This window comes from Cervus elaphus, chromosome 12 (genome assembly GCF_910594005.1).
Source record: "Cervus elaphus chromosome 12, mCerEla1.1, whole genome shotgun sequence".
In the NCBI taxonomy this organism is placed as follows: Eukaryota; Metazoa; Chordata; class Mammalia; order Artiodactyla; family Cervidae; genus Cervus; species Cervus elaphus.
This window is the reverse complement of record NC_057826.1, coordinates 64,231,395-64,255,824: the sequence shown is the minus strand read 5'-3', so window position 1 is coordinate 64,255,824 and position 24,430 is coordinate 64,231,395. Positions and strand designations below refer to the sequence as shown.

At 54.1% G+C, this 24,430-nt stretch overlaps 2 protein-coding genes across 2 annotated transcripts; both read left to right on the top strand.

The window, feature by feature from the left end:
• Window positions 1–866: 866 nt before the first annotated feature.
• Window positions 867–10,058, top strand: DLL4 (delta like canonical Notch ligand 4). Its single transcript, XM_043920535.1, has 11 exons — window positions 867–1,289; window positions 1,394–1,663; window positions 2,158–2,215; window positions 2,996–3,259; window positions 3,658–3,718; window positions 3,805–3,935; window positions 5,397–5,566; window positions 5,750–5,969; window positions 7,136–7,838; window positions 8,333–8,441; window positions 8,976–10,058. The coding sequence occupies exons 1-11, from the start codon at window positions 1,224–1,226 to the stop codon at window positions 8,979–8,981; spliced, it is 2,058 nt and encodes a 685-aa protein (XP_043776470.1). The 5' UTR covers window positions 867–1,223; the 3' UTR covers window positions 8,982–10,058.
• A 10,946-nt stretch (window positions 10,059–21,004) lies between these two features.
• CHAC1 (ChaC glutathione specific gamma-glutamylcyclotransferase 1) lies at window positions 21,005–23,454 on the top strand. Its single transcript, XM_043920951.1, has 3 exons — window positions 21,005–21,395; window positions 21,838–21,873; window positions 22,314–23,454. Exons 1-3 carry the CDS (start codon window positions 21,174–21,176, stop codon window positions 22,713–22,715), a joined length of 660 nt encoding a protein of 219 aa, XP_043776886.1. The 5' UTR covers window positions 21,005–21,173; the 3' UTR covers window positions 22,716–23,454.
• The last annotated feature ends 976 nt before the right edge of the window (window positions 23,455–24,430 follow it).

The following is a 24,430-nucleotide window of genomic DNA, read 5'->3' as shown; positions in this document are numbered from 1 at the left end:
GGGCACTGGAGCTGAAGCTAAACTCAGGTGAGAAGAGGCGCTGAAAGCGGAACCAGACCCCTATTACCATACAGCTGAGGACGCTCCCCCCTTCTTCTATGTTGAGGACCACGCCCCCTTACCCCCAGCACGGGGACCACGCGTCTTGGGACTGGCACGCGCCGAGCCCAGGCGGGAAGCAGAAGGGAGGAGGCACGCGCTGGGCACGCCCCCTACAACTGGGGAGGGAAATGCCCACCAGGTGGAGGAGCCGAGCCCCTGAGCCTTGGACGCTCGGCCCCTCGCCTAGTCTGCACTGGCCACAGAGATGTTAATGCGTCCGCTGGCTTCCCTGCTGCGCAGGGTGGTGGTAGGGTGCGCGGGCAGGTGGACGCTCACAGGTTGGGGGCCGACGACGTCAGGGCTCCCGAAGCTCCGGGAGGGTGAAGGAGATCCGAGTCCTTCAGCGCTGGTTTCGCTTTCTGAGCTTAAGTTCCCTTTACCTGCTCGAGGGCTGCAGGTAACTAACGCCGGCCGTGGACACACCGCCCACGGGGACTCCCCAGTGTCTCCGCCCCTACTACCATCCGGGAACCATTAGCTCATCTTTCGCCCCATTCCCTCTGGTCCTCCCCCTAGTCCTCCCGAAGCCAGTGTCTCCTCCTGCAACCCCGTAATCGCGGAGCACTGGTCACCTCGGCACGCTCTGAGCTGAGGGACCCAGGAGCTGAGTGAGAACGGCCCAGAGGGGCGGGGACCTGTGCTTGACTGGCTGGCTGGGAGGGGGGAAGGCGGGGGCGGAGGCCCCTCCGGGCGGCGCTGGAACTGTAGCAGCTAGAGGCCCGAGGGGAGGGGAGAGTGACCACGAGTCTGAGTGACAGGCGGGTGAAGAGAGGAGCCAATATATATAAGGAAAGCTCGGGAGAGCGCAGGTTTCAGTAGCGGCGCTGAGCGCGGTCAGTGAACGCGAGGCCAAGAGCCGCAGCTCAAGTCTCCTCAGTGCCGCGTACCCGGACACTAGCCTGCTTACAGCACCAGGATTAACCCGAGGACACGTCCTCAGAGCGGCTGCCACCCAGCCGCCCTCACCTGGATTACCTACCGCGGCAGTTGGAGCGCAGTTAGCGCGAAGGAGAGGCGGAAGGAAAGCCCCGAGCGGAGCCTGGCTTTTCAGGGACCCCTCCGGCGGTGGGACGCACGGAAAGCTTCCTAGCCCGCGGGTGGAGAGAGCGACGCCCCAGGGGATGGCAGTCGCGTCTCGTCGCGCCTCGGGCTGGGCGCTACTGCTGCTGGTGGCACTTTGGCAGCAGGTAACGTCCCCACCACTCCCTCCCACCGCGCCCGGGGCCTGAGCCCCGGGCGTCCACCGAGCTGACCGCTCCCCTTCTTCCTTCTCTTGGTCCCTGTGCAATAGCCCGCGGCCGGCTCCGGAGTCTTCCAGTTGCAGCTGCAGGAGTTTGCCAACGAGCGCGGCGTACTAGCCAGCGGGCGGCCGTGCGAACCCGGCTGCCGAACCTTCTTCCGCGTCTGCCTTAAGCACTTCCAGGCGGTCGTCTCTCCCGGGCCCTGCACCTTCGGCAGCGTCTCCACGCCTGTGCTGGGCACCAACTCCTTCGCCGTCGGAGACGACAGTAGCGGCGGGGGACGCAACCCCCTCCAACTACCCTTCAATTTCACCTGGCCGGTGAGTACAGCGTTGGGCGCATTGGGAGGTCACGAGAGAAGGGGGCTCCGTGGGAACAAACCCTCTCTCTAGATTTCCTCACTCCCTCCAAAAAAAAGAGGGGGGGGGCACCCTTTTCTGATCCTTCTTTCCGACTCTTTCCTGGGACCTCACCCTCCTGTAGGCTCTCACCAGTCTATCTCTTCCCAGTTCTACGCCCATTCTTCTCCTAGATCTTGGGGTACGATTTTCATCACCTGCCACCCCGGCTACTCCTCACGTCCGAAAGACTCTCCCGTATATTACCCCTTCCTTCAACTCTCCTCCTACCCGGGATTCTCTCGCCTTCCCTGGTCGCGCGCGCTGCTGAGCGCAGACCCGTTATGTTGACCCGGGTGCTGTAACTGTATCCTGCAATTAGATTAATTAAACCGGCTGCCGAAAGGCACCCCCACCATCCCTTGTTCATCTCGCCATCTCTCCGTCTTCCCCCGCCCCCTCCTTTCTGTTCCCAGGGTACCTTCTCACTCATTATTGAAGCTTGGCACGCACCAGGAGATGACCTGCGGCCAGGTGAGTAGCTCGCTTCGCGGCCACAGGGGGGCGACACGGCGCAGCGCCGAAAGAGTTAATCAATAGGCGGGGGAAGTGCAGGGTGGGGGGTGGGGGGCAGGACGCTCAGCTAGGCCGGGAGCTGCGCCCCGCGCTGGACGCTCGGATTCCGCCCGCTGCCTGGACTCTGAGCACAATTGCGTTTCCTGCGGGTTATTTTTGGCGTGGGAACGCGGGGAGCACGGCGGTGAGAAAGGCCGAAGCTGCCAGCGCCGCTGACGGGCCCCTTCCTGTATTTTACACCTTTCGCGAATTCCGCTCCTTTGGAAAGGGAATAATGGCTTTGGGATGTTGTTCTGACACAGAGGAAAAGGATATTTCAGCAGCACAACAATTCTCACTTTGAAAAGGAAAAAGAAAAGCATTACCCATCTTTGAGGGCAGAACCCCTGAATGGGCACCAGAGGACCCTTTGCTCCCAAGGTCCTCAAAGGCCTGGAGAACTTTTCTTTTTTTTTTTTTTCTTTTATCCCCTCATTTTGACCTCTTTTCCTCTTTCCCCTGCCTATCTGCCTCCAGAACACTGGGATATCTTAACATCCTTCTATTGTCCCCTTTTTGAATGGTATCAGGCCCTCTGCACATGCACATACAGAGCAGCTAAGCAATGGGACCCTTGGGTTCCTCTGGCCTGTGCTTGCTGGCAGGTGGGGGTCATCTGGACAACTGGTTTGACCCAGCAGTTGCTGGCACTCTTGGGGACTGGCTGCCCTTCCTTGACCCGGCCCTCTGCCCCTTCAGAGGCCTTGCCACCAGACGCGCTCATCAGCAAGATCGCCATCCAGGGCTCCCTAGCTGTGGGCCAGAACTGGTTACTGGATGAGCAGACCAGCCCTCTCACAAGGCTGCGCTACTCTTACCGGGTCATCTGCAGTGACAACTACTATGGGGACAGCTGCTCACGTCTATGCAAGAAGCGCAATGACCACTTCGGCCACTACGTGTGTCAGCCAGATGGCAGCCTGTCTTGCTTGCCCGGCTGGACTGGGGAGTACTGCGAACAGCGTAAGCAGCCAAGCTCCCACCTGCCTGGAGGGGGGTCCCCGGAACAAACACAGTGGCATCTTGTTGTCTGCAGTCTGCCTCCCTTGGAGAGCAGTCTGGGCTGTCCACTAACTGGGCCTCAGGAACAGCTGGGGATGCTTAGGACGGGCTTGGACTCTGCCCTCTCTCTTCTTAGCGTTCCTCCCCATCATGCTAAGTCCACAAAGACCCCGTTATTGCATTGGATTCTCCTTCCCTGTACCATTATTTCTCTTTAAGTCATCCATGGCTCCCTTGGGAGGCCAGGAGTGGGAAATGAGCCCAGGAGAGCTGGGGGCACCCCCAGGGCAGGAGAGGGAGAGTAGGACTTCAGAGTCATTGGCATCCTGCCCTCACCCAGCCCTGTTTTCTTTCCTCAGCTATCTGTCTTTCTGGCTGTCATGAACAGAACGGCTACTGCAGCAAGCCTGCAGAGTGCATGTGAGTAGGGGACCGGAAGCTGTGAGGGGGGAGCCATCCCTTGGCCAGGCCCTCACCTCACCCCCAGCTTGTCTTTTGTTCTACAGCTGCCGCCCTGGCTGGCAGGGCCGCCTGTGCAACGAATGCATCCCCCACAATGGCTGTCGCCATGGCACCTGCAGCACCCCCTGGCAATGCACTTGTGATGAGGGCTGGGGAGGCCTGTTCTGTGACCAAGGTGAGTCAGGGCAGAGAGAGGGGGTGGGCTGGGGGTGGAAACCAGAGCTGTCACCTGGACCTTTCTACTTGATGACTGCTGAACTTTCCCATTATCCTTCAAGGAGTTTGGGACTTGGAAGGATCTTAACAACTGGCTTAACATGAGCTGGTGGGTCCTTCTTCCTCGGGTGCTAGGGAGAGAGGGTGGCTGGAGAAGCCAGGAGGGTGACAAGTTGGCAGCCTGAAGGTGGCCTCATAAATTCCAACAAGGCCAGAGAGAGGGGTGCCGGGCTCAGTTCCTCTTTCTACCTTGTAGTTACCTATTAACCCCCTAAGTGTTTGCTTACCTGCCAGGGCTGTTTGAGCAGCTCTCCCCTAAACAGCTGTCTGGTGGGGTGTGCCCACGGGCTGCCCCGAGGCTGTGGGTGCGGGGGACCTCTGGGCGGAGTGACATCTAACCGCCTTCTCGGTGGGGCAGAAACAGCCTCCCTTGTTCTCCCCGGTAGCACTTGCCAGGCAGCTGCCTGAGCCCACAGTCTTCCTGGTGTTCAGGGGGCCGGTCACTCTTCTGGCTGTACGGGGGTCTGCCAGCCCCAGTGATGGGGGAGGGAGCCTTTTCTCCTTCATCCTCATAGCCAGCTGCAGCGCGTTCCTCCCATTTTCAGGGTCAAATGGGGTGGCTGCTGCCATGGAGACACCAGCATAGGCCTGGGTAGGGTGGGCAGGACGCTTGCCAGGATAGAAAGAACTTGCCTGGGCCCTGACTTGCTGGCAACAAGGGGCTTGGAATTCAGCCCTTGTATTCTTTGTGCATGTGTGTGTGTATCACTTTGTCCCCCCTCCACTCCCCTCAAACACGCACACACACACTTGGTTCCTGCCATGTCTCTTTCCTCTCCCCACATTTGCTCCCAGGTGACACAGTCATATACTCGTCTTATTCAAACATAGCCCTTACAGTCCCTGTATTTGCACTGTCTGGTTCTCCCTCCCTGTCCTCTCCGAATAAGAAAACAAAGACTTATATTTCAAAATACCCCCGTAACACATTCCGCTTTTGAAAAAAGCCTGGTAATCACCTATCGTGGCTCTAGCCTTCCCTCTACTCTTTCCACCTATTGAAATTGCAGCCCTCTTCCAGGCTTACCTCAGCTGCCCCTCCTCCATGAAACCTTTTCTGACTTCCTCCTCAACATGTGGCCTTGCTGTCCCCTCCTCTTCCTTACCTTTATGTGTTTGTGAGCTTACCTGCAGGAAGGTGTCCAACTGTGTTTTTTCAATTTTGATTGATTGCCCTCCTCAGATGTGGTTCTAGATGCTTCGATATACATGATTTCATTGAGAGAAGAATAAGGGTATTTGGACCTGGAAGACTGGGTTGAAGTGCCAGGTCCAACCATGGACAGTGAACTTGCACTCCATGGAGCCTGGAGGTGGAGACCATTTTTTGGCTCTGCTCAGTCGGTTCCTGTCTCCACAGATCTCAACTACTGCACCCACCATTCCCCGTGCAAGAATGGGGCCACGTGCTCCAACAGCGGGCAGCGGAGCTATACCTGCACCTGTCGCCCAGGCTACACTGGCGTAGACTGCGAGCTGGAGCTCAGCGAGTGTGATAGCAACCCCTGTCGCAACGGAGGCAGCTGTAAGGTGAGGCCTAGGCCAGCCCAGAAAGGCAGAGCTCTGGCCAGGTGGTACCCGGGCATCCCCACCCCAGGCGGCCAGTGAATGTGCAGCCATGGGCAGGCACTATGGGCAGGTGGGAGCTAGGTCCCAGCCATGAATCCCTGCTCCCCAGGGTTTGACTTTGGCCCCTTTATGCTCTCATTTCAGGACCAGGAGGACGGCTACCACTGCCTGTGTCCCCCGGGTTACTATGGCCTGCACTGCGAACATAGCACCTTGAGTTGTGCTGACTCCCCGTGCTTCAATGGGGGCTCCTGTCGGGAGCGCAACCAGGGGACCAGCTACGCCTGTGAATGCCCCCCCAACTTCACTGGCTCCAACTGTGAGAAGAAAGTGGACAGGTGTACCAGCAACCCATGTGCCAATGGTGCGTCCTGTTGTCTTGCTAACCTGATGGATCGGCCCTGGGGCCAAGAAAGCTTCCTGGTGAGGGAGGGTCACAAGAGGAGGAGAGAGGCCTTGTGTGTCATTCTGGGCAGGCTGAGATGGATCTGCATCTACTCTGGATGCTGAAGAGCTTGGTTGATCATCTGGGTGGCTTTGGAAGAAGAGCAGGTTAGCAGTAAGGTGCAGGCCATTGGAGAGGAAGCGGTATGCACACTGCCTGGCTTCCATTCCTATTCCCATGTCCTGACCTAGCTGGGGTGGCCTCTGACCCTCCCCAAGAAGTCCTGGCTCGAGAAAGGGACTTTGAAGGCCTCATGTCCCTCCTTGAAGGAGGCTAAGCAGGTGAGGGCCCGGCTCATGGAGGCCTCACCTTGCCCCATGGCTATGGGGAACCCATAACCTTAAGGTGTCTGGAATGTTCAACATTTTGGGGGGCACCAAGTATGTTGTCTTTGTTCTTTGTCTCCTTGGTCTACTGGTGACCATCTGGGAGACAGGCAGACAGGACTGTGCAGGGGAGAAGGCTGGAGAGGGACCGGAAGGGCTGAGATGGAATCTGCTCTCTGACTAGTCACTAGTTAACTCCCTGGAGCCACAGTTTCTTCATCACCAAGTGGGAAAATGTACTACCCGTCCTCTGTCTTTCATGTGGTTGTGACGCTTAAGTGAAATGATAATACATTTATTTGAGCATTTACTATACACAAGGCATGGGCTCGTGCCTTCATGCATTATTTTACCTAACCTTCAAAAGACAACCTATAGCATTCTTCTCTAGTTTAACATATGAGGAAACTGAGGCTTAGAAATAAAATAAAGCAACAGGTGCCAGATCCTCAGTTAGAGAGAAACAGCTCAGATTCAAACCCAAGCATATCTGCTTGATTTTACTGTAAAGCTCTGTAAGCAGCCAATTGTTTTTATACATGAGCCCACTGAGGCGTAGAGGACCAGGGTCATCCTCAACTCGGGGTCTCCTGACTCTTCATGCAAAGAACTCTGTAGCGGGATCTGTACACGCTGGCTGTGTCCTGGAGGCAGGAGGACCTGAGCTGGGAGCTGGTTCCTGGGATGGGGCACCCTCTGCTCCAGGGAGCGGGTGGGTTTCCTGGAGATGGCTGACTTGTGGCCCGTGTGTACCCACAGGGGGCCAGTGCCTGAACCGAGGTCCAAACCGCATGTGCCGCTGCCGTCCTGGATTCACTGGCGTCCACTGTGAGATCAACATCAGCGACTGTGCCCGCAGCCCTTGTGTCCATGGTGGCACGTGCCACGACCTGGAGAATGGGTTCGTGTGCACCTGTCCGGCCGGCTTCTCTGGCCGGCGCTGCGAGGTGCGGATGCCTGTCGAAGCCTGTGCCTCAGGACCCTGCTTCAACGGGGCCACATGCTACACCGGCCTCCCTCCTGACAACTTCGTCTGCAACTGCCCCTATGGCTTCATGGGCAGCCGCTGCGAGTTCCCCATGAGCATGCCCCCCAGCTTCCCCTGGGTGGCCGTGTCCCTGGGCGTGGGGCTGGTGGTGGTGCTCGTGTTGCTGTGCATGGTGGCGGTGGCAGTGCGGCAGCTGCGGCTCAGGCGGCCCGACGGCGGCAGCAGGGAGGCCATGAACAACTTGTCGGACTTCCAGAAGGACAACCTGATCCCCACCGCCCAGCTCAAGAACACAAACCAGAAGAAGGAGCTGGAAGTAGACTGTGGCCTGGACAAGTCCAACTGTGGCAAACAGCAGAACCACACATTGGACTATAATCTGGCCCCAGGGCTCCTGGGGCGGGGGATCCTGCCCGGGAAGTATTCCCACAGTGATAAGAGCTTAGGGGAGAAGGCGCCACTGCGGATACACAGGTAAGCAGCACCTGGAGGCCCAGGGGCTTCCCGGGGACACACCTACAGTCCTGCCTAGGCTCCCCCAGGACAGGTGGGAGGCTGGCCCCAGGCCCCTGACTGCTTTTAAGCAAACAGGGGCTCTTGCCACTGACAGGCTACAAATCCAGTAAGATTTCTTCCAGGCTCCTTTTATCCCTCCTTCCCATTCACTCATTCATTCATTCACAAATGTCAAATGTCCACACTATGTCACTTGTGACTCCAGTTTCCCCCCAGCATGGCTTGCCTCCAGTGGCAAACTGGCCTTTTCTGGACCTGAGACCCTCTGTGGCTCTCTCAAGGCCTGTTCCCAACTGCCTACCAGGCTAGCACTGGGTATCCCCAATCCCTGTGTCTTCTCCCGGAGCCACCTTGGCCAGTTCCCTTTGGCTCTCCAGGGTCCAGCTTAGCGCCGCACCTCCTCCAGCCCTCTGCTCATCTCTCCCTCACCGGCGTGTCTTGTGTTCCCTCAGTGAAAAGCCAGAGTGTCGGATATCAGCCATATGCTCCCCCAGGGACTCCATGTACCAGTCTGTGTGTTTGATATCAGAAGAGAGGAATGAATGTGTCATTGCCACAGAGGTGAGTGATGGGCCCGCCTTCCCTTATAGCATGTGCCCTCCTGCCTTTAGGGAATGAGAAAGTGGCCTGGTTACTCTAGACCCCAGGGGCTGCTCCTGAAGGGTGGGTCGGAACCCCTCCTTGGCAGGCCTGGTTCAGTGGCCCTTGGATCTCTGCTGGCCTCGTTGCCACAGAGGGTGTGAAACAGGAGCCGCGGTGGTGAGCCAGCCCGGTCTCTTCCTGCTGTGTTAATGCTGGGCTGGGCGGCCATGGCACCTGGCCAGCTCCCGGGAGCTGCTTCCCAGCTGCTGGTGGGTGAGGGTGGTTGCCTTGGGCCCCTCCTGCCCCTACTCACTGGCTTCCTTCACTGACCCCGTCATGGGCACAGACTTCCAGGCATGGGTATGTGTTGGACCGAAAGACCAGGAGGGCTGCCCCACCTCCTCTTCACCCCACCTGCCTCACTGGCTTCTCCCAGGGAGGCCCAGGGCAGCCGTGGAGGGGGTGCTGGTACCCCAGGGTAACCCACTTTCTCACTTTCCACGTGCCCCCCAGGTATAAGGCAGGAGCCTCCCCAGGACATCCCAGCTCCACCCCAGCAGCTGGACCTTCCTTCTGCATTGTTTACATTGCATCCTGGATGGGACATTTTAAATATGCAACGTGCTGCTCTCAGGAGGAAGAGGGAATGGCATGAACTGGACAGACTGTGAACCTGCCAAGAGATGCAGTACCCTTCCACATCTTTGGGTGTCTGTCTGGCATCAGATTGGTAGCCACACCAGCCAGGGGAACAGAGGAGAGGAGAGGTGCCACTTGGACCCGCCCTGCCAGCAGTGGCCTTCAGAGGGCTCCTTGGGGCTCCAGCCCATTTTCCAGAGGGAGGGGCAGTGGTCCCGTGGGGCCTGGAGATGCTCTGGCTTCCACTGGCATCTGTGTTTCCAAAAGTGCCTTGGCCCGGGCTCCATGGCGACAGCTGGGTCCAAATCAGAGAGGAGAAAGGAGGCCAGTAAGGGCAGGGCCCTCCGCCAGCCGGGAAGCCACCTGGTGCAGCTCTTGGCAGGAGTGTCCCTGCAGGTGAGGTGAGCTCCCGGAGCGGAGAGGAGGAGCACTTTCTGCCCCATGCTTCCAACGACTGCATGTGGGCCTTGCTCCTGACACCACCCCATCTCTCCCTGCCCTGGGCTCTCTGGATAAGGATATTGGTAAGCCTTCCCTGGCTTCCACAGCCTCTGGCCCTGGATGCCTCAGGCTCCTGTGAGCAGATTGGGGAGGGCCTGCCCCTCTTCCCAGCCAGGGGCACCAGGCCTAACTGGGGAGCTCCAGGCAGAGATGATGGAAATTCTGGTGAGGGAGAAATTGGGTGCTGTGGACACCCAGATCCTTCCCTCCTTGAAGCCCATTCCAACGGCCTCGAGCCTGGGCTCTGCCCACACCCACTACTGCCCCCGGACTACCCTTGAAGCCGATCTTCAGAAATCAATAATATGAGTTTTTATTTTTTTTTGTAGTTTATTTTGGAGTCTAGTATTTCAATAATTTAAGAATCAGAAGCACTGACCTTTCTACATTTTATAACATTATTTTGTATATAATGTGTATTTATAATATGGAACAAATGTGTACAGGAATTTATTACTTCTTGGGTCCTGTCTTTGTGATGACAGAGTGGGAATCCTTCTGACTCCCCTTCTCATGTTTCTGCTGGCTTCCCCCCACCTCCCCCGCAGAACTCCCGGGACCTGTGCATGCACTTGGGATTGGCCTGCTGTGCTCCAGGCCCTTGTCCTCTTCTAGTCCTTGGGGAACTTGGCTTCACCCATCTAGTCCCCAGCCTGGGCCAGCCTTCTCTGCATGATGGCTTGAGGTTGGCTGCAGCCCCCTCTTGCTCCCACCATTCCTTGGGGGATATGCCCCTGACCTGATTCTACCACTCTTTTCTCTCTTAGTCTGAAAAGGCTTATGGACACCCTAGTCAGCCTGGGAGATACAGGAATTCATGGGAAGGAGACAATCCAGCCAGTCTTCCTCTCTTCAGAAGGAGTCTCTCGTCAGAGCACCGGGTCTCTGAACCACGATAATGTCTGGGCCCTTCTTCCTGCTGCTGCAGGGTTTTAGATGGACTGGCACTCTGCTCTTTTTAAAGCCTTAGCCAGGCACTGGTCTTTGTGCCAGGGGATTTGCCTTGGGTCTGTCCTCCTTGCAGCTGGGCAAGAGAGCTGGCGCACTGCGCCTGTTCTGCCTGGAGCTTCTAGAGTTTACTGAAGACTGTAGAGAGGGGATGAGGAAGAGGAGGGAGGCTTCCCTGAGTCCGGGTTTCTCTGGCTGAGGCACTATTTTTTTGACGGAGTTTCCAGTCTCAACTTCATCGCTAGCTTCCTCTAAGGCTCAAGATGGTCCCTAGAGTGCCACAGTCTTCTCTCTACAGCCACAAACATATCCCTGGAGGCCAAGTGATGAAAAATGAGCCACCGACAAAAAGCTGAGCAGATGCTCCTAGCTCTCAGGCTGTCCAGTAAAGCAAAATAGACCCAGCAGATGCTCCCAGTGGAGACCAAGTACATGCAGCGCTTCTTGCTTCCCTTGTCCTCCTTCTCCCTGTAACACACAGCATACTCACCCCTAATCTGGGTACTTATGCCTGATACAAGGGAGCGAGAGACCGAGGCTCGTCCACACTCACCCAAGTGCACACGTTCCACACCTCACCAGTTCTCTCTGTTCCCCTCACTGCACACACAGGGTATCAAACAGGAAAGCATTCAGGGAACCGTTCCCACAGCCTGAGCCGGCAGCAGGGGGAAGAACAACACGACCTCACTCTTCCTGCCCAAAATGAAACAGGAAAGCAGCTCCCGGGCCCTGGGGGGGCGGGGGAAACTGGGCTGGGAGACGAAGGCGAGATGACGAGGCTCCCATGTGGGGGACAGGTAGGACACCCGCGGGCCTGCACGTCCACACCACGGTGTTGTGCTGGGCTGCACGGGCTGCCAGGTCCTCAGAGAAGGGAGTCCTGAAGGGGAGCTGGCTGGTCAAACCCACTCACCCGATCTGATACCGAGCCAGCTTTCTGGGGAAAGAGAGGATCTCTTCATGCACTTGGTCTGGGCAGCTTCACCCCGTAGCTTGTGTCAGGTTCCACCTCTACTGACATGCGCCAGGCACTTGGGGTGTGAACAGGCCACAGTGGAAGCCCTTCTTTCTCTGGGATGTCCAGGTCACTCCCTGAGGGTTTGGCCCCTTCTCATAGGTAAGGTACCCAAGTTTTTCCTGATGGAGTGTTCATGTGTACACCAGAGGCCCCAGGCTTGGCAGACACAAGCCAGATGATAGCTGTGGACTCACTGTGAAGTGTTCTTCATGGCTTATCAAAACACCCATGCTTAATCTGCACTGGCATTTCACAAGAGAATTCAGAGCATAGCAGTTCCTTAGCCTGGAGGCAGTGCCCCGTCTAAAGGAAGGCCTAACCCACGGTGACTTCCAGTTCTGAGGACAGTGGCTCTTCCAGGGCTGACTGGCTGGTAACCACCTGGATATCACCGGTGGGAGGTGAGGTAGGGAGAGGCTGTGAAGAAGGGTGGTTCAGCTAGGGTTCCCTCTCCTGCCTCAGAGCCAGATTGGTCAGGGGATAGAAAAAAAGGACAGTGGTTCTTACCTCACCCCACCACCACCCCCCCTCCCCCGCCCCGTCCCGGGCTAGATGAGGCCACTAGACAACTCAGGTTGTGTGGCTGCTCCACTTCTTAGGAGGACCCACGAGGGTCCTCCTCCCGGCCACTCTCTCCCCGCGGGTCCGCAGGATGACGACCCAGCCCTCCGCCCCACGTGGCCTGCTGCATTCCGGGAAGGGATGGAAGTGATTCACTCGGGGAACTGTGAGTGTCCCTTCCCGGGGAGAGGATGCGCCTGGGAGGTCCCAGTGGCCTTCCCCAAGCGGTCGCGCCCTCCCTCGCGCCCAGGGCGCACGGCACTGCTGGATCTCGGCCGGCCTGGAGCCCCGAGCGGCGGCGGAAGAGGCAGGTGCGGCGCGCTGGCCCGGGTCAGCCCTCCACCTGCCGCAGCCCCGGGCGCCCCGGAGGTCCCGCGGCTCCGCGCCCCCCGCCCCCCTCGAGCTCTTTGTTACAGCCCGACTTCCTGTTTGCGGCCTCCCGACCCCGGCTCACTTCCCGGGCCGGGAAGCCGCCGAAGGCCGCGAGTTTCTCGGAGACTCCCCGCCCGCTCGGCTCCGCCTCCTGCAGCCCCGAATCCCGCCCCCGGCCGGGGAGCCCGCGTCGGGCCGCGGCCGCGGGAAGCCGGTGTCGCCGGCGGGCCATCGGGCGGGACTGCCTGGGCCCCGTTGCCCGGCAGCAGGGGGCGCTGAGCGGCCGCAGGGCCGCACCTGGACCGGGACCGCGGTCGCTTCGCAAGGCTCGGGGTCAGCCCTTCTCTGCCCTAGAGGTCACCACGACGAGCCGGAGGAGGGGGCAGCCTGACGCGAGTTCAGTGTCGTTTTTGTCGCGCAGAGCTCCCTCCAGGCCTCGGCCCCCTAAGCAGAGAGAGTAGACTGGAGAAAGCTCAGTGCGATGCTTTCCCCTAACTATGCTTCAACTGTGCCTGAGAAGCGAGCCCATCCCCAAACTGCGTTGTTCTCGCAACCAGCGCCCTCCCCACTTCACGGTCCCCTGGGCCATTCCTGCCCGCATCTTGCGTGGAAGGTAACGGGGACCGGCCAGAAAGGACCCCAGGTTTGAGCTGGGAGGCTGAAGCTCCTTTCCGGACCACCTGTCATTGCCAGGTGGCCTGGGACAATCCATGCATTTCTTCATTCCTTCCACACTAATTGAGTACCTTTTATATGCCAGGCAATGGCAGTAAAACATGGTCTGTACCTAGGAAGCTAAGCGTCTAGTTAATTATCTTTAACCTCTCAGAGAATCGCAATACCCTGTGTACATTACCATGAGGTTGAAATGAGTTAGTGTATGAAAATATTTGTGAGCAACAAGTCCATCCCCCCTCCCCCACCACCCCAAGTAGGTTAATCTTTTTTAAATTTATGCCAGCAAACCACTTTGGGAGCTTTCACCATCCCAGTCCACAGGATGGGGGAGAGGTGCTAGAGAGGAGCTTCGAATCTGGTTGGATAGTCCCAACAGTAGCCCTGGACCAAGGAGGCAGCTGAGATGCCAGGTTGCCTCCACCATTTCTTCTCTTTGTGTCCCTGTTTTTAAGGAGCATCACTAGTCTAGGTCAACCTCTGATGTGGGGAGTAACGGAAGAGAGATCTGGGCTGCGGGAAGTGACAGCAGGACCCCAAGTCCTCTAGAGTTCCGTTCCCCTTGGAGATCCACCACAAGTGGCTTTTAGCCCTGCACTTGCTAGTATTCTGGCCAAGAGTGGGCTCAGCATGTTCCCTTCATCCCCAAAGACCCTCTCAGGCCATGATGCAGGGTCCAAAAAAAGCCAACTGCAGCTGCAGTCAGAGCCAGGGTAACTAGCATCTCAGGAGTCTGGATTTAGCAACAGGTCGGCACTGGGCCCATGACTGTCCTGTGTCATGGCACCCCCTGCAGGGCAGAGCCAAAACCTTGCCAGGCAGGGCGAACTGTCTGTCTCCAGTGATCCCTCCTCCTGACTCATGCTGAAGGCAAAGCAGGCCCTGGCAGTTAGCAGACAGGTGTGTGCCCTTGACCTGTCCTAGGATTGCTTTCCCTTTCCCACAGAGGCAGATATTCGGGCTAGGCCCTTCCTACTACTCTAGGATGTTCAGTTTCACTTTCATCAGTGACTCCCTTCCCTCAGTGCTTCCTCTTCTAGCTCTCTGATAAAAGAGAACTAAAGTGTTCTGGGATCTCCTGCCCCTTTGCAGTAGGCCCCTCAGGTTATTGTCCCAGGTGCTGTCATTTAAAGCTTTACTTCCTTGGCTCTCGGAGTCTGTCCCCACAGTCAGGCCCATTTTGCGTAGGGCTCCTTTTCCAGATTCACTTCTAAAGCCTGGTGCCTCCACACCCCAGCATTTCTGTGGGATCTGATGTTTGCCTCAGACCCCATGGTCTCCCCTCTTTGCAGCTCTGTGACTCCACTGAAGTGGTCCCCACTGTTGTTCTCAGCCCTGAGCCAACCACTCCCTGCCACCACAAACTACACCTTTCTTTTTCCTTGGAATTGGAAGAGAGACCCCAGCATCCCTGTCCTCTGCTGGAGCCCTGGCCCCTCCCCTTCCAGGACTAAGCCCCACGTCTGAATCTCCCAGGGTATCCTAGCAGCTGTGTCTTCCTCCCTCCTTGGCAACTAGAAATGGGCAGGGAGCCAGGTTTTCCCACTTACCCATACACCCCTCTGCCAGGGCATGAGTGACCCCTTATAGTCCCTGATTTTGTGGGCAGGGGACCAAGTGGCCTTGCTTCCCTTGGCTTTGGATTCAGTTGGTATAACCAGCAGAGCAGCTGTCTTCTCCATTTCTCTCCCTCTTCTGAGGTGGACTGTATCAAGAGTTTTAGCTCCTCCTTCCCATCCTTCTGGTTTAAAGACTTAATGGTTTAAAGACTTAAATACAAAGAGTTGGTGGGATCACATGGGTCAAGGACCTGAGGATACATTTATCTCTCATAGGTCTGCAGGAGATATAGCCCCTAGTAGAATGTGGATTATTTAATTTATTTATTCATTCATTTATTTAAGCATCACACCACTTCCCCCAAGCACACAAAGAAAATCTCCCTCTTTGCTCAAGAAACTATTCTGTTAATAGCATGCTTGGATTTCTTTACACTAACAATGAAATATCAGAAAGAGAAAGCAAAAAACAAAATCTTGTGTAAAATTGTGTCCAAAAGAAATACCAAGGAATAAACTTAATCAAGGAGGTGAAAGACCTAAATGCTGAAAACTTTAAAACATTGATAAAGGAAATTAAAGATGGTTCAAACAAATGGAAAGATATCCCACGTGTTTGGATTGGAAGGATTAATATTGTTAAAATGGCCATACTACTTAAAGCAATCTACACATTTAATGCAATCCTAATCAAAATACCCATGATATTTTTCACAGAACTAGAACGAATAATCCTAAAATTTATGTGGAACCACAAAGCAACTGCTAAAGCAATCCCAAGGAAAAAGAACACAGCTGGATGCATAACCCTCCCAGGCTTCAGAAAATACTACAAAGCTACAGTAATCAAAACAGCTTAGAACAGGCACAAAGACAGACATGAAGATCAATGGAACAGAAAAGAGAGGTCAGAAATAAACCCATATACCTACAATGAATTAATGTATGACAAAAGAGGCAAAAATATACAATAGAGAAAAGACAGTCTCTTCAGGGAGTGGTGTTGAGAATGCTGGACAACAACAACCAAGGAAATTAGAACGCTCCCTCACACCATACACAAGAATAACCTCTAAATGGTTTAAAGACTTAAATACAAAACATGACATCATAAAACTCCTAGAAGAGAACGTAGGCAAAACATTTTGGACATAAATCATAGCAATATTTTCCCAAGGCTAAAAGAAATAAAAGCAAACATAAATAAATGGGTCCTAAGCAAACTTAAAAGCTTTTGCATAGCAAAGAAAAGCATCAATGAAATGAAAAGAGAACTCAATCAATAAAAGGGCAGAAGATCTAAATAGACCTTTCTCCAAAGAAGATATACAAATGGCCAACCAGCACACGAGAAGATGCTCAACATCACTAATTGTTAGAGAAATGCAAAGCGAAACTACAATGAGGTATCACCTCACACTGGTCAGAATGACCATCATCAAAAAGTCTATAAATAATAAAGGCTGGAGACCGTGTGGAGTAAAAGTAATACTTTTTTTTGGGGGGGGGAACACTTTTACACTATTGATGGGGAAGTAAACTGGTGCAGGCACTATGGAAAACAATATGGAGATTCCTTACAAAACTAAAAATAGAGCTACCATATGATCCAGCCATCCCATTCCCGGGCATATATCTGGAAAAAACAAAAACTCTCTTTTGAAAGGATACATGCACCCCCATATAAATAGTAGCACTATATACAGTAGTCAAGACATGGAAACAACCCAATTGCTGATCAACAGATAACTAGTTTAAGAAGATGTGAGATATATATGTCAGTTCAGTTCAGTTCAGCCACTCAGTCGTCCGACTCTTTGCGATCCCGTGGACTGCAGCATGCCAGGCCTCCCTGTCCATCACTAACTCCCGGAGTTTACTCAAACTCATGTTCATTGAGTTGGTGATGCCATCCAACAATCTCATCCTCTGTCATCCCCTTCTCCCACCTTCAATCCTTCCCAGCATCAGGGTCTTTTCAAATGAGTCATTTCTTCACATCAGGTGGCCAAAGTATTGGAATTTCGGCTTCAGCATCAGTCCTTCCAATGAATGTCAGGACTGATTTCCTTTAGGATGGACTGGTTGTATCTCCTAGCTGTCCAAAGGACCCTCAAGAGTCTTCTCCAACACCACAGTTCAAAAGCATCAATTCTTCAGCACTCAGCTTTCTTTATAGTCCAACTCTCACATCCATACATGACTACTGGAAAAACCATAGCTTTGACTAGATGGACCTTTGTTGGCAAAGTAATGTCTCTGATTTTTAATATGCAGTCTAGGTTGGTCATAACTTTTCTTCCAAGGAGCGTTTTCTAATTTCATGGCATATATATATATAGTGCCTGTGGTCACCCAGATGGTAAATGGTGGAACTAGGCTCAAATCTGGACCAGCTAGTATTAGAGCTCATGTATGGGGAGATTTTTCATTCCTCTGGAATCAGCAGCTTCATAAAGCAACTTCTCCATTTAGCATAATAAATTCACACAATCCCCGGGCTCCTAAGATACAGCCTTCCCTTGTTTCAGATAATGGTGCCCACTAACACCAGGAGTTGATTACAGTGACTGGAATGAGGAGAAGGAAATTAGAAGTGACCGCTTGAAGGAACAATTAAGGAAGGATTAATTTGGAAAAGGTTCAGAGAAGGAAGCCACCATGTATGCATCATGTGCCAATCATGTGCGACTCTGTAAGGTGGAGGCAATACTCTCTCATCAGCTGTTATGAGCTGGTATCTCTGTGGGTATGACGTCTGTAGCCCCACCCTGAGGGGATTTTAGGAGAAAAAATGGGGTGGTTGCTGCCAGTGTTGGAGAGGAACTGGATGAGGTGGGTGATTTACTGCCTGGGAGTGTCCCACTGGGAGGGAAAAAGACAGATGTGGGAAAGGATAAGCAAGGACTGGAAACAGGTCAGACAATTTCCTGGGAAGGTGGTCAAGACCTCTGGGACAAATTTTGTGGGGGTTCCTATTTTGAAATGGCAACCCACTCCAGTATTCTTGCCTGGACAAAATTCCATGGACAAAGCAGCCTAGTAGGCTACAGTCCATAGGGTCGCAAGAGTCAGACATGACTGAGTGACTAACCCTTTTACACACTATTTTGAGAGGGTCAAAGTTAAACCTGTGTCTCACAGGATTCTTCCTTCTCTGAACTCCAGGGTTCCCTGGCCTTTTTCAAGAGCTTCACTTTTTCTGCCTACCTTTGCAGAGAACTTTCCATGTGCCAGGACTGTGTTGGTTTTCCTGGGCCTTCAGAAATGACATCTGCTCTCTGGGAGCTCTCAAGTTCTTAGGAGGCAGGATGTCAAAAATCTCATTAACAAGGAGGCTCTGGGGTTGGACTGCCTGCCTTGGGCCCCAGGCTATACGACTTGCTGCTGCGTCACTGTAACAGGTTACCTAACTTTCCTATGTTCCAGACTGCTCATCTGTGAAATGATATTTACCTCACAAAGCAGCAGAGCAAAATCACTTAGCAAACAGCCTAGCTGAAGATAAGCACTCGATACATGTTTCTGTTATAAGCATGAAGTGGAAGGGACAGAACTGAGGTAAGGGGTCTGGGAGCACCGAGGAGGGAGTGACTAACTGTGCTTGGAGCTAGAGCTGGTCACTGATGAACTCTTCAAAGGAATTATTGAAGCCTGGGGCTTTTAGGAGGAAGTCATGGAGAGTTGAGGAGAGTGGGCATCATGAAGATATTGCCCAGGTGATTCTGATATGCTATATCAGAGAACCATTAACTACTTAGCCAACAGAGAACCATTAACTACTCTTTAAAACTAACTTTATATTGTTAAAAGTTACATTTCATAAGCCTTGCAAAATAGAGAAAAGAATCACCTATACTCTTAATACTCCAATCCATCCAACATTAGTATATGGTGTCCCCATCTTTTTCCTCATGAATCTTATTTTTGTTGTTTTAATAGTTTTAATTATAGTGCATGTAATAGTTCCTATTTTTGCCTTACTATGCAATCATAAGAATTTTTACTACATTGTTTTCCTATTTTAAACTTCTTTTTCTAAACATAAGTAATTTATGTTCTCTTGAGAAATTCCCAATCTGAATTGGTATAAAAAAGGAAGTGCAAATTTCAGTAGTCCTACTACTAAGAGATGATCACAGCATTTTTATGTTCTTCTAGATTTTTTTCTATGGAAATGAACACATTTAGACTTTTTAAGTTAAGAAAGTTATTTTAGGTTATTTAATAACCTGCCTTTCACTTAATTACATTAGTGTAGTCATACATAATTGTTCCCAATGACTGCACAGATTCAATTTCATGTCTGTATCAAATTTATGTAACTAATCATCTATTGCAGGATTTTAAGTCATTTTCTCTCTGTGTCTGCATTTCTCCACCTGTGGATTGACCATAATTTACTTGAACATTTAGCTATTTTTGGATATTTAAGTAGCTTTACTTCTCTTGCTTTTGCTATAATAAGGAACGATGCATTGAAAAACCTTGAGGAATATGGCTTTCCCCCATATTTTTAATAATTTCCTGGAGTTGAAGTAATGGGTCAAAGGGCAGGCTATTTTATGATTCTTGATTTGTATCATGAAGCTGCCTTCAAAGGGTTGTTTGTATTAATTTAGATACTTTCAGCAATGTATTAGTATCAGATTTTCACCTTCCACCCCACTACCAAAGGAGATAGATGGAGGGGGGATATTTTCCCTAAGCAGCAAATAAGGTGCTCATATGGACCAAAGAGGACAGGATAGAGAGGAGAAGCGAAGAGGGGAGGGTGCACATGGGGAATGGAGGGAAGGAGAAAGGAAAAACCAGAGACAGCCATTTGTCTGTATTTTTTTCCCCATTTGGAAACGTAATTCATGTTCCTTGAAGAAAATCCAAACTTTTCCATATTTACACTTAATATGAAAATCCTCCTCTGGTGACAGTCTCCGCTTACAGTTTAAATATATTATTCCATATTATTTCTTTTACTAATATTAATGTATAACTTATTTTGTTTTTAAAGATCTAGCTTCATACTATACACACCGCTGTGCATTCCTACCGGAGATTTTATCTTTAGGCACCTTCTGTGTGCAGATCATTTTTAGTTTAACCATCTAATTGCTTTGCCCCCTTTCCCTGCCAGAGGAGTCACCCTGCCCCTCATCAGTAGTTCCCCGACCTCAGCAGCAGTCCTTTGGAGCCAGTTCTGCCAAGTGCAGGCCTTCTGCTGCCTCTGTTTCCCTTTGACCCTGGCCGCTGCTTAGGGGGTCAACCCCAGGCGGCCTGCAGACATTTCCTGGGTCGTGAAGCCAGTAGCCAAGGGCGAAGGCTGGTAGCTGCTTACGGTCCTCTGGGGACCTCACCTGGGCCCTCCTTGCCTTCCACTTTCAGAACCTCCGTGCCTAAGATTAACCCAACCATTGTTGCCAAAATATCCTGTCTGAACAAAACTAAACCCATCGCCTTGGGGCAGGATTGGCCTGGTTTTGCTGGCTTTTTGGCTTCTCTCCGCAGGTCTGGCCACCACCACCGGACTGCCGTTCCAAGAGCTCCGGCTTTTCCCAGACCTTATTTTGGGCTTGGAGCGCCTCACACCTGGCCTGGGGCGTAGCCCCCATGTGATGCCTGCAAGCCCTGGCCGCCCGGTCTGACTCAGTCTTGCAGCTTCTGCAGAACCCCTTGTCAGCCCCGTGACTCAGTTTCTTCATTTGCTCACGCGTGCCAATAGCATGAGGCACTTATGCGGAATGCGGAGGTGCCTCCGATAGCTTCTTCAGAGTACGTGCTCCCAGGCGAAGCCCCAGGGATGCGCGTTTACACCGCCCAGAGCTCTCGTTCTGGACGTGTCCTGCGCTGATCCTAGTAATGAGTCCGTGCTGCCTGGGGTGGCAGTGACTCGGCCAGGTGCACTGGCAGGGGTGCTTGAGAGGCATCCTCCCGGGACCCGCCCACCATGGTTCTTGAAGGGGCCAAGGCATAAAGGGGCTGACGGGGAGACAACCAGTGCCCGCGTCCGTGCCCACTGACGGCCGCCTGACGCAATCTGAAGTGCCCTTGCTGCATGCCTGAGCTGGGAAAACCTCCTCCGCCGTTGCATCACTCCTGCCAGGTTTGCTACAGAGGTGGAGTCGAACCAATCAGCGGGCGCGCTGGGCCCGGGGCAGGCCACGTAGTTACCCACTCAGAGGGCGGCGCGGTTAACTGGACAGGAAAATCAGAAGGTGATTGGCCAAAAGGGAATTTGCCCCGCCCCAATAAACGCTAAAGCTGGCTGCGAGAGGTGGGGCTTCCCGGCCGGAGGGTTTAAAGAGCGCCTCGGACGGGGCCGCGCAGCTGGAGCGACCAAGCGGTGCCAGGCCAGGTGTGCGCGTCGGTCGGTCCTTCCGTGCCCGCCCCGGAGACCAGCCCCGGAGGCCGCCCGGGCCCGTCCCTGTGCCCGGCACCATGAAGCAGGAGCCTGCAGCCCAGAACTCCCCTCCCGCCTCTCCGCCCTCCTCACAACCCCTCTCCGAGGACGACGACCCCCAAGCGTTGTGGATTTTTGGGTACGGCTCCCTGGTGTGGAGGCCCGACTTCGCCTACAGCGACAGCCGTGTGGGCTTCGTGCGCGGCTACAGCCGCCGCTTCTGGCAGGGAGACACCTTCCATCGCGGCAGTGACAAGATGGTGAGCATCCGACCCTGCCCGGGTGAAATGACGGGGGTTGGGGCAGGATAGTGGGCGCTGCGCTAGTGCCCTGGAGTATCGGGGCCTATCTGGGCTGACAGTGACTCTGTCTTGATGGGGGAAATGGGAGAACCTTGCAGGACGTTGTGGCTTAAATTTGTGTGCCTAGTGGGTCACTGTGTGATGGCTAGAGTCTGATCCTGTGGATCACCGTGTTGATGAATATTTCTGATGACCAATCTGGTTCACTGCCATATGTCTACTTCTCTTACATCCATGCATCGCTCCCTCCACTCCCGCGCCCCCACCCCCCACCCTGCTCCCCAAGAGTGGGGCTATCTGAGGACTGGAATAGAAGGGTTACTAAGGGTTTTCTCTACCAGTGATGGCCGAACTCATTTCTAACTTGTTTTCTTTTTCAAAATCTCTCTTCCCTCCCTAGCCTGGTCGTGTGGTGACCCTTCTTGAAGATCGTGAGGTAAGTGCCAGTGTCAAGAAAGAGACCCAGCATGGAGGGGTGCAGACGGGCAGAGCTCATGGGCCGTTGGCCGCAGGCTAGATTAGATAGATACCCCTCTGGTTGAGGGGAAGGTTGAGTCTGGATAAGTGCTTTCCACAAGAATCACCTGAGGATCTTGTTAAAACATAGATTTTAATATAAGATTTAGAGTGGCCTGAAACGCTTTCCTAACAAGCTTACAGGTGATGCCATTGTTTCTCAGACCAAACTCTGAGCCAAATTTTTGTTCTCCCTGGGGCTAGTCCGCCTTCTCAACCCTGATTAAGGGAGGTTGAGGGTTTGCTGTGTTGCTGCTAGAGGGCTCATCAGCAGTCTGCCCACTTCCCTTATGGAGCACAGTCCTGGGTGGGATCAGAAGAAGCTTCGTGACTGACTCCGGTGCCCATATTTTCTCCCAGGGCTGCACTTGGGGTGTGGCATACCAGGTGCAAGGCGAGCAGGTGAGCAAGGCCCTGAAGTACCTGAACGTGCGGGAGGCGGTGCTCGGCGGCTACGATACCAAGGAGGTCACCTTCTACCCTCAAGATACCCCTGACCAACCACTCAAGGCATTGGCCTATGTGGCCACCCCGCAGAACCCTGGCTACCTGGGTCCTGCCCCCGAGGAGGCCATCGCTACACAGATCTTGGCCTGCCGAGGCTTCTCCGGGCACAACCTTGAATACTTGCTGCGCCTAGCGGACTTCATGCAGCTCTGTGGGCCCCAGGCTCAGGACGAGCACCTGGCCGCCATCGTGGACGCTGTAGGCACCATGCTGCCCTGCTTCTGTCCCACTGAGCAGGCGTTGGCACTGGTCTGAGGGGCTGAGCCCCTGCAGGGAGTGCCTACATGGACACGGGGGCCGGGGCCCCACTCCAGTGCACACAGACAGACTTAACACGGCTGGAGCTCACTGAGAGGACTCGGTGTGCTGACAGGGGTCTCTCATAAGCCCCTGCCTGTCTGCCAGCCCCCAGATCTCCTGCCTGACACCGACTTGCTACTTGAAACTTTATTTATTGCACCATGTTGGTGTGGTGGGCAGGATGGGGGGCCTGCCCTAGACACAGGGGAGCTGCTGAGCAGTGCCCCACCCCAGGTGCCTGGTGCCTGGCTGGAATACCCCCAGTGCTGCTACTGTCCCCATACTACTGAGGCCTCCATCTTCCCAGGGAGTCTCCAAGAGCCTTGACCGTCTGCCCACCCCTTCCAGACCAACCATTCCCCAGCCCCAGAAACACCACCTGCCAAGGGTCCCAGCCTGCTGGTGAGGGTATAGAAAGGAGTGAGGAGAGGGAGCCCTACAGGATCTGAGGGCCTGCAGCCTGTTCCTCCTCCAGGTCCCCAGGGCAGGCTGGCTCTGGAGCCCAGACACAGCTGCTGAGGCTGAGCCAAGACCTCTTCCCCGTTTGGCTTTGTTTCCCTGTTCCTCTGTCTGTCTGTCTGGGCTACTTCTGTCTGTCGGTCTGTTCCTGGGAAGCTTATTACTATAGGTAGGCCGTGGCCCCCTCCCAGTCTGTCCCATACTGTAATCCATAAACTGACCTCATTATCTGTGCTGTGCTGGAATATGGTTCTTTCTTCAGGTGGGGGTTTGGGATGAGTGAGGGGGTGCGGCCCCAAAAGACCCATTAGAGGGAGAAGGGCTCCCTCTTCAGCCCCCATGGCTCTCCCAGAGAGGGACTGCTGAGCAGGCAGGACTGTGGGGTTCTTAGTGCACATGAAGAATGCCCCCCAAGGCACGCAGATTCTGCCTGGGCCACTGCACTTGGCAGCCCTGTGAGTAGTCCTTGCCAGTGGCCTGGTAGCCTGTGTCTCCCCCTAGCTGCTCCGAAGAGGTGGACAGGTGTGGAGTTCACATCAGGTCTCCCTCCAGTTGCAGGGTCAGCTGCTGCCTCTTCTTAACAATGAGGCTAGACCTCTGGCTTCCTGCTGAAGGAGCCATGTGGGTTAAAAGGGCTTAAAGGGCAAGGTGATGACAACCTGTGAGACAGTGCTGGCAGTGCAGGCCTGGAGAACCTGGTGGCCCTTTGAGTTCTGAGGTCCAGGAGCTCCTTCTCCTCTTGGGCCTTGGTGTGGGCTGTGCCTTCCCCATCACCCTGACCTACCTGCCAGGACTCAAGCCCAAAAGGGAGCAGTGGCTGGGCACCCCCTGGCTTGCTGTTTGTTCGCCATCTGCCTGCCTCTGGCTACTCTGCCCTCCCCCAGCCCTCCCCCCACCCCCACCCCCCAGGTGCAAGTCCCAGATCCCAAGATCTCAGCCTGGCCCTGGGCTCCTCAACTGGGAATGGCCCCTCAGTGGATTTACCCTTTACTCCTGGACCTGCAGAATGGGTGCAGGGGCCAGATAAGGCTTTTGCAGCAGAAGAGCCTGGCTGTAACCTGGCCTTTCCCTCACTTGCTCAGTGACCTCCAGAAAAGCATTCTGCCTCTGAGCCTCTGTTTACCCTGGGATGCTGTGTGGTGGGTGTTGCCGCCACTCTTGTTAAGGCTGGTGCCCTGGTTTGGTCTCAGTGTCCCCAGCAGGGTCAGCTC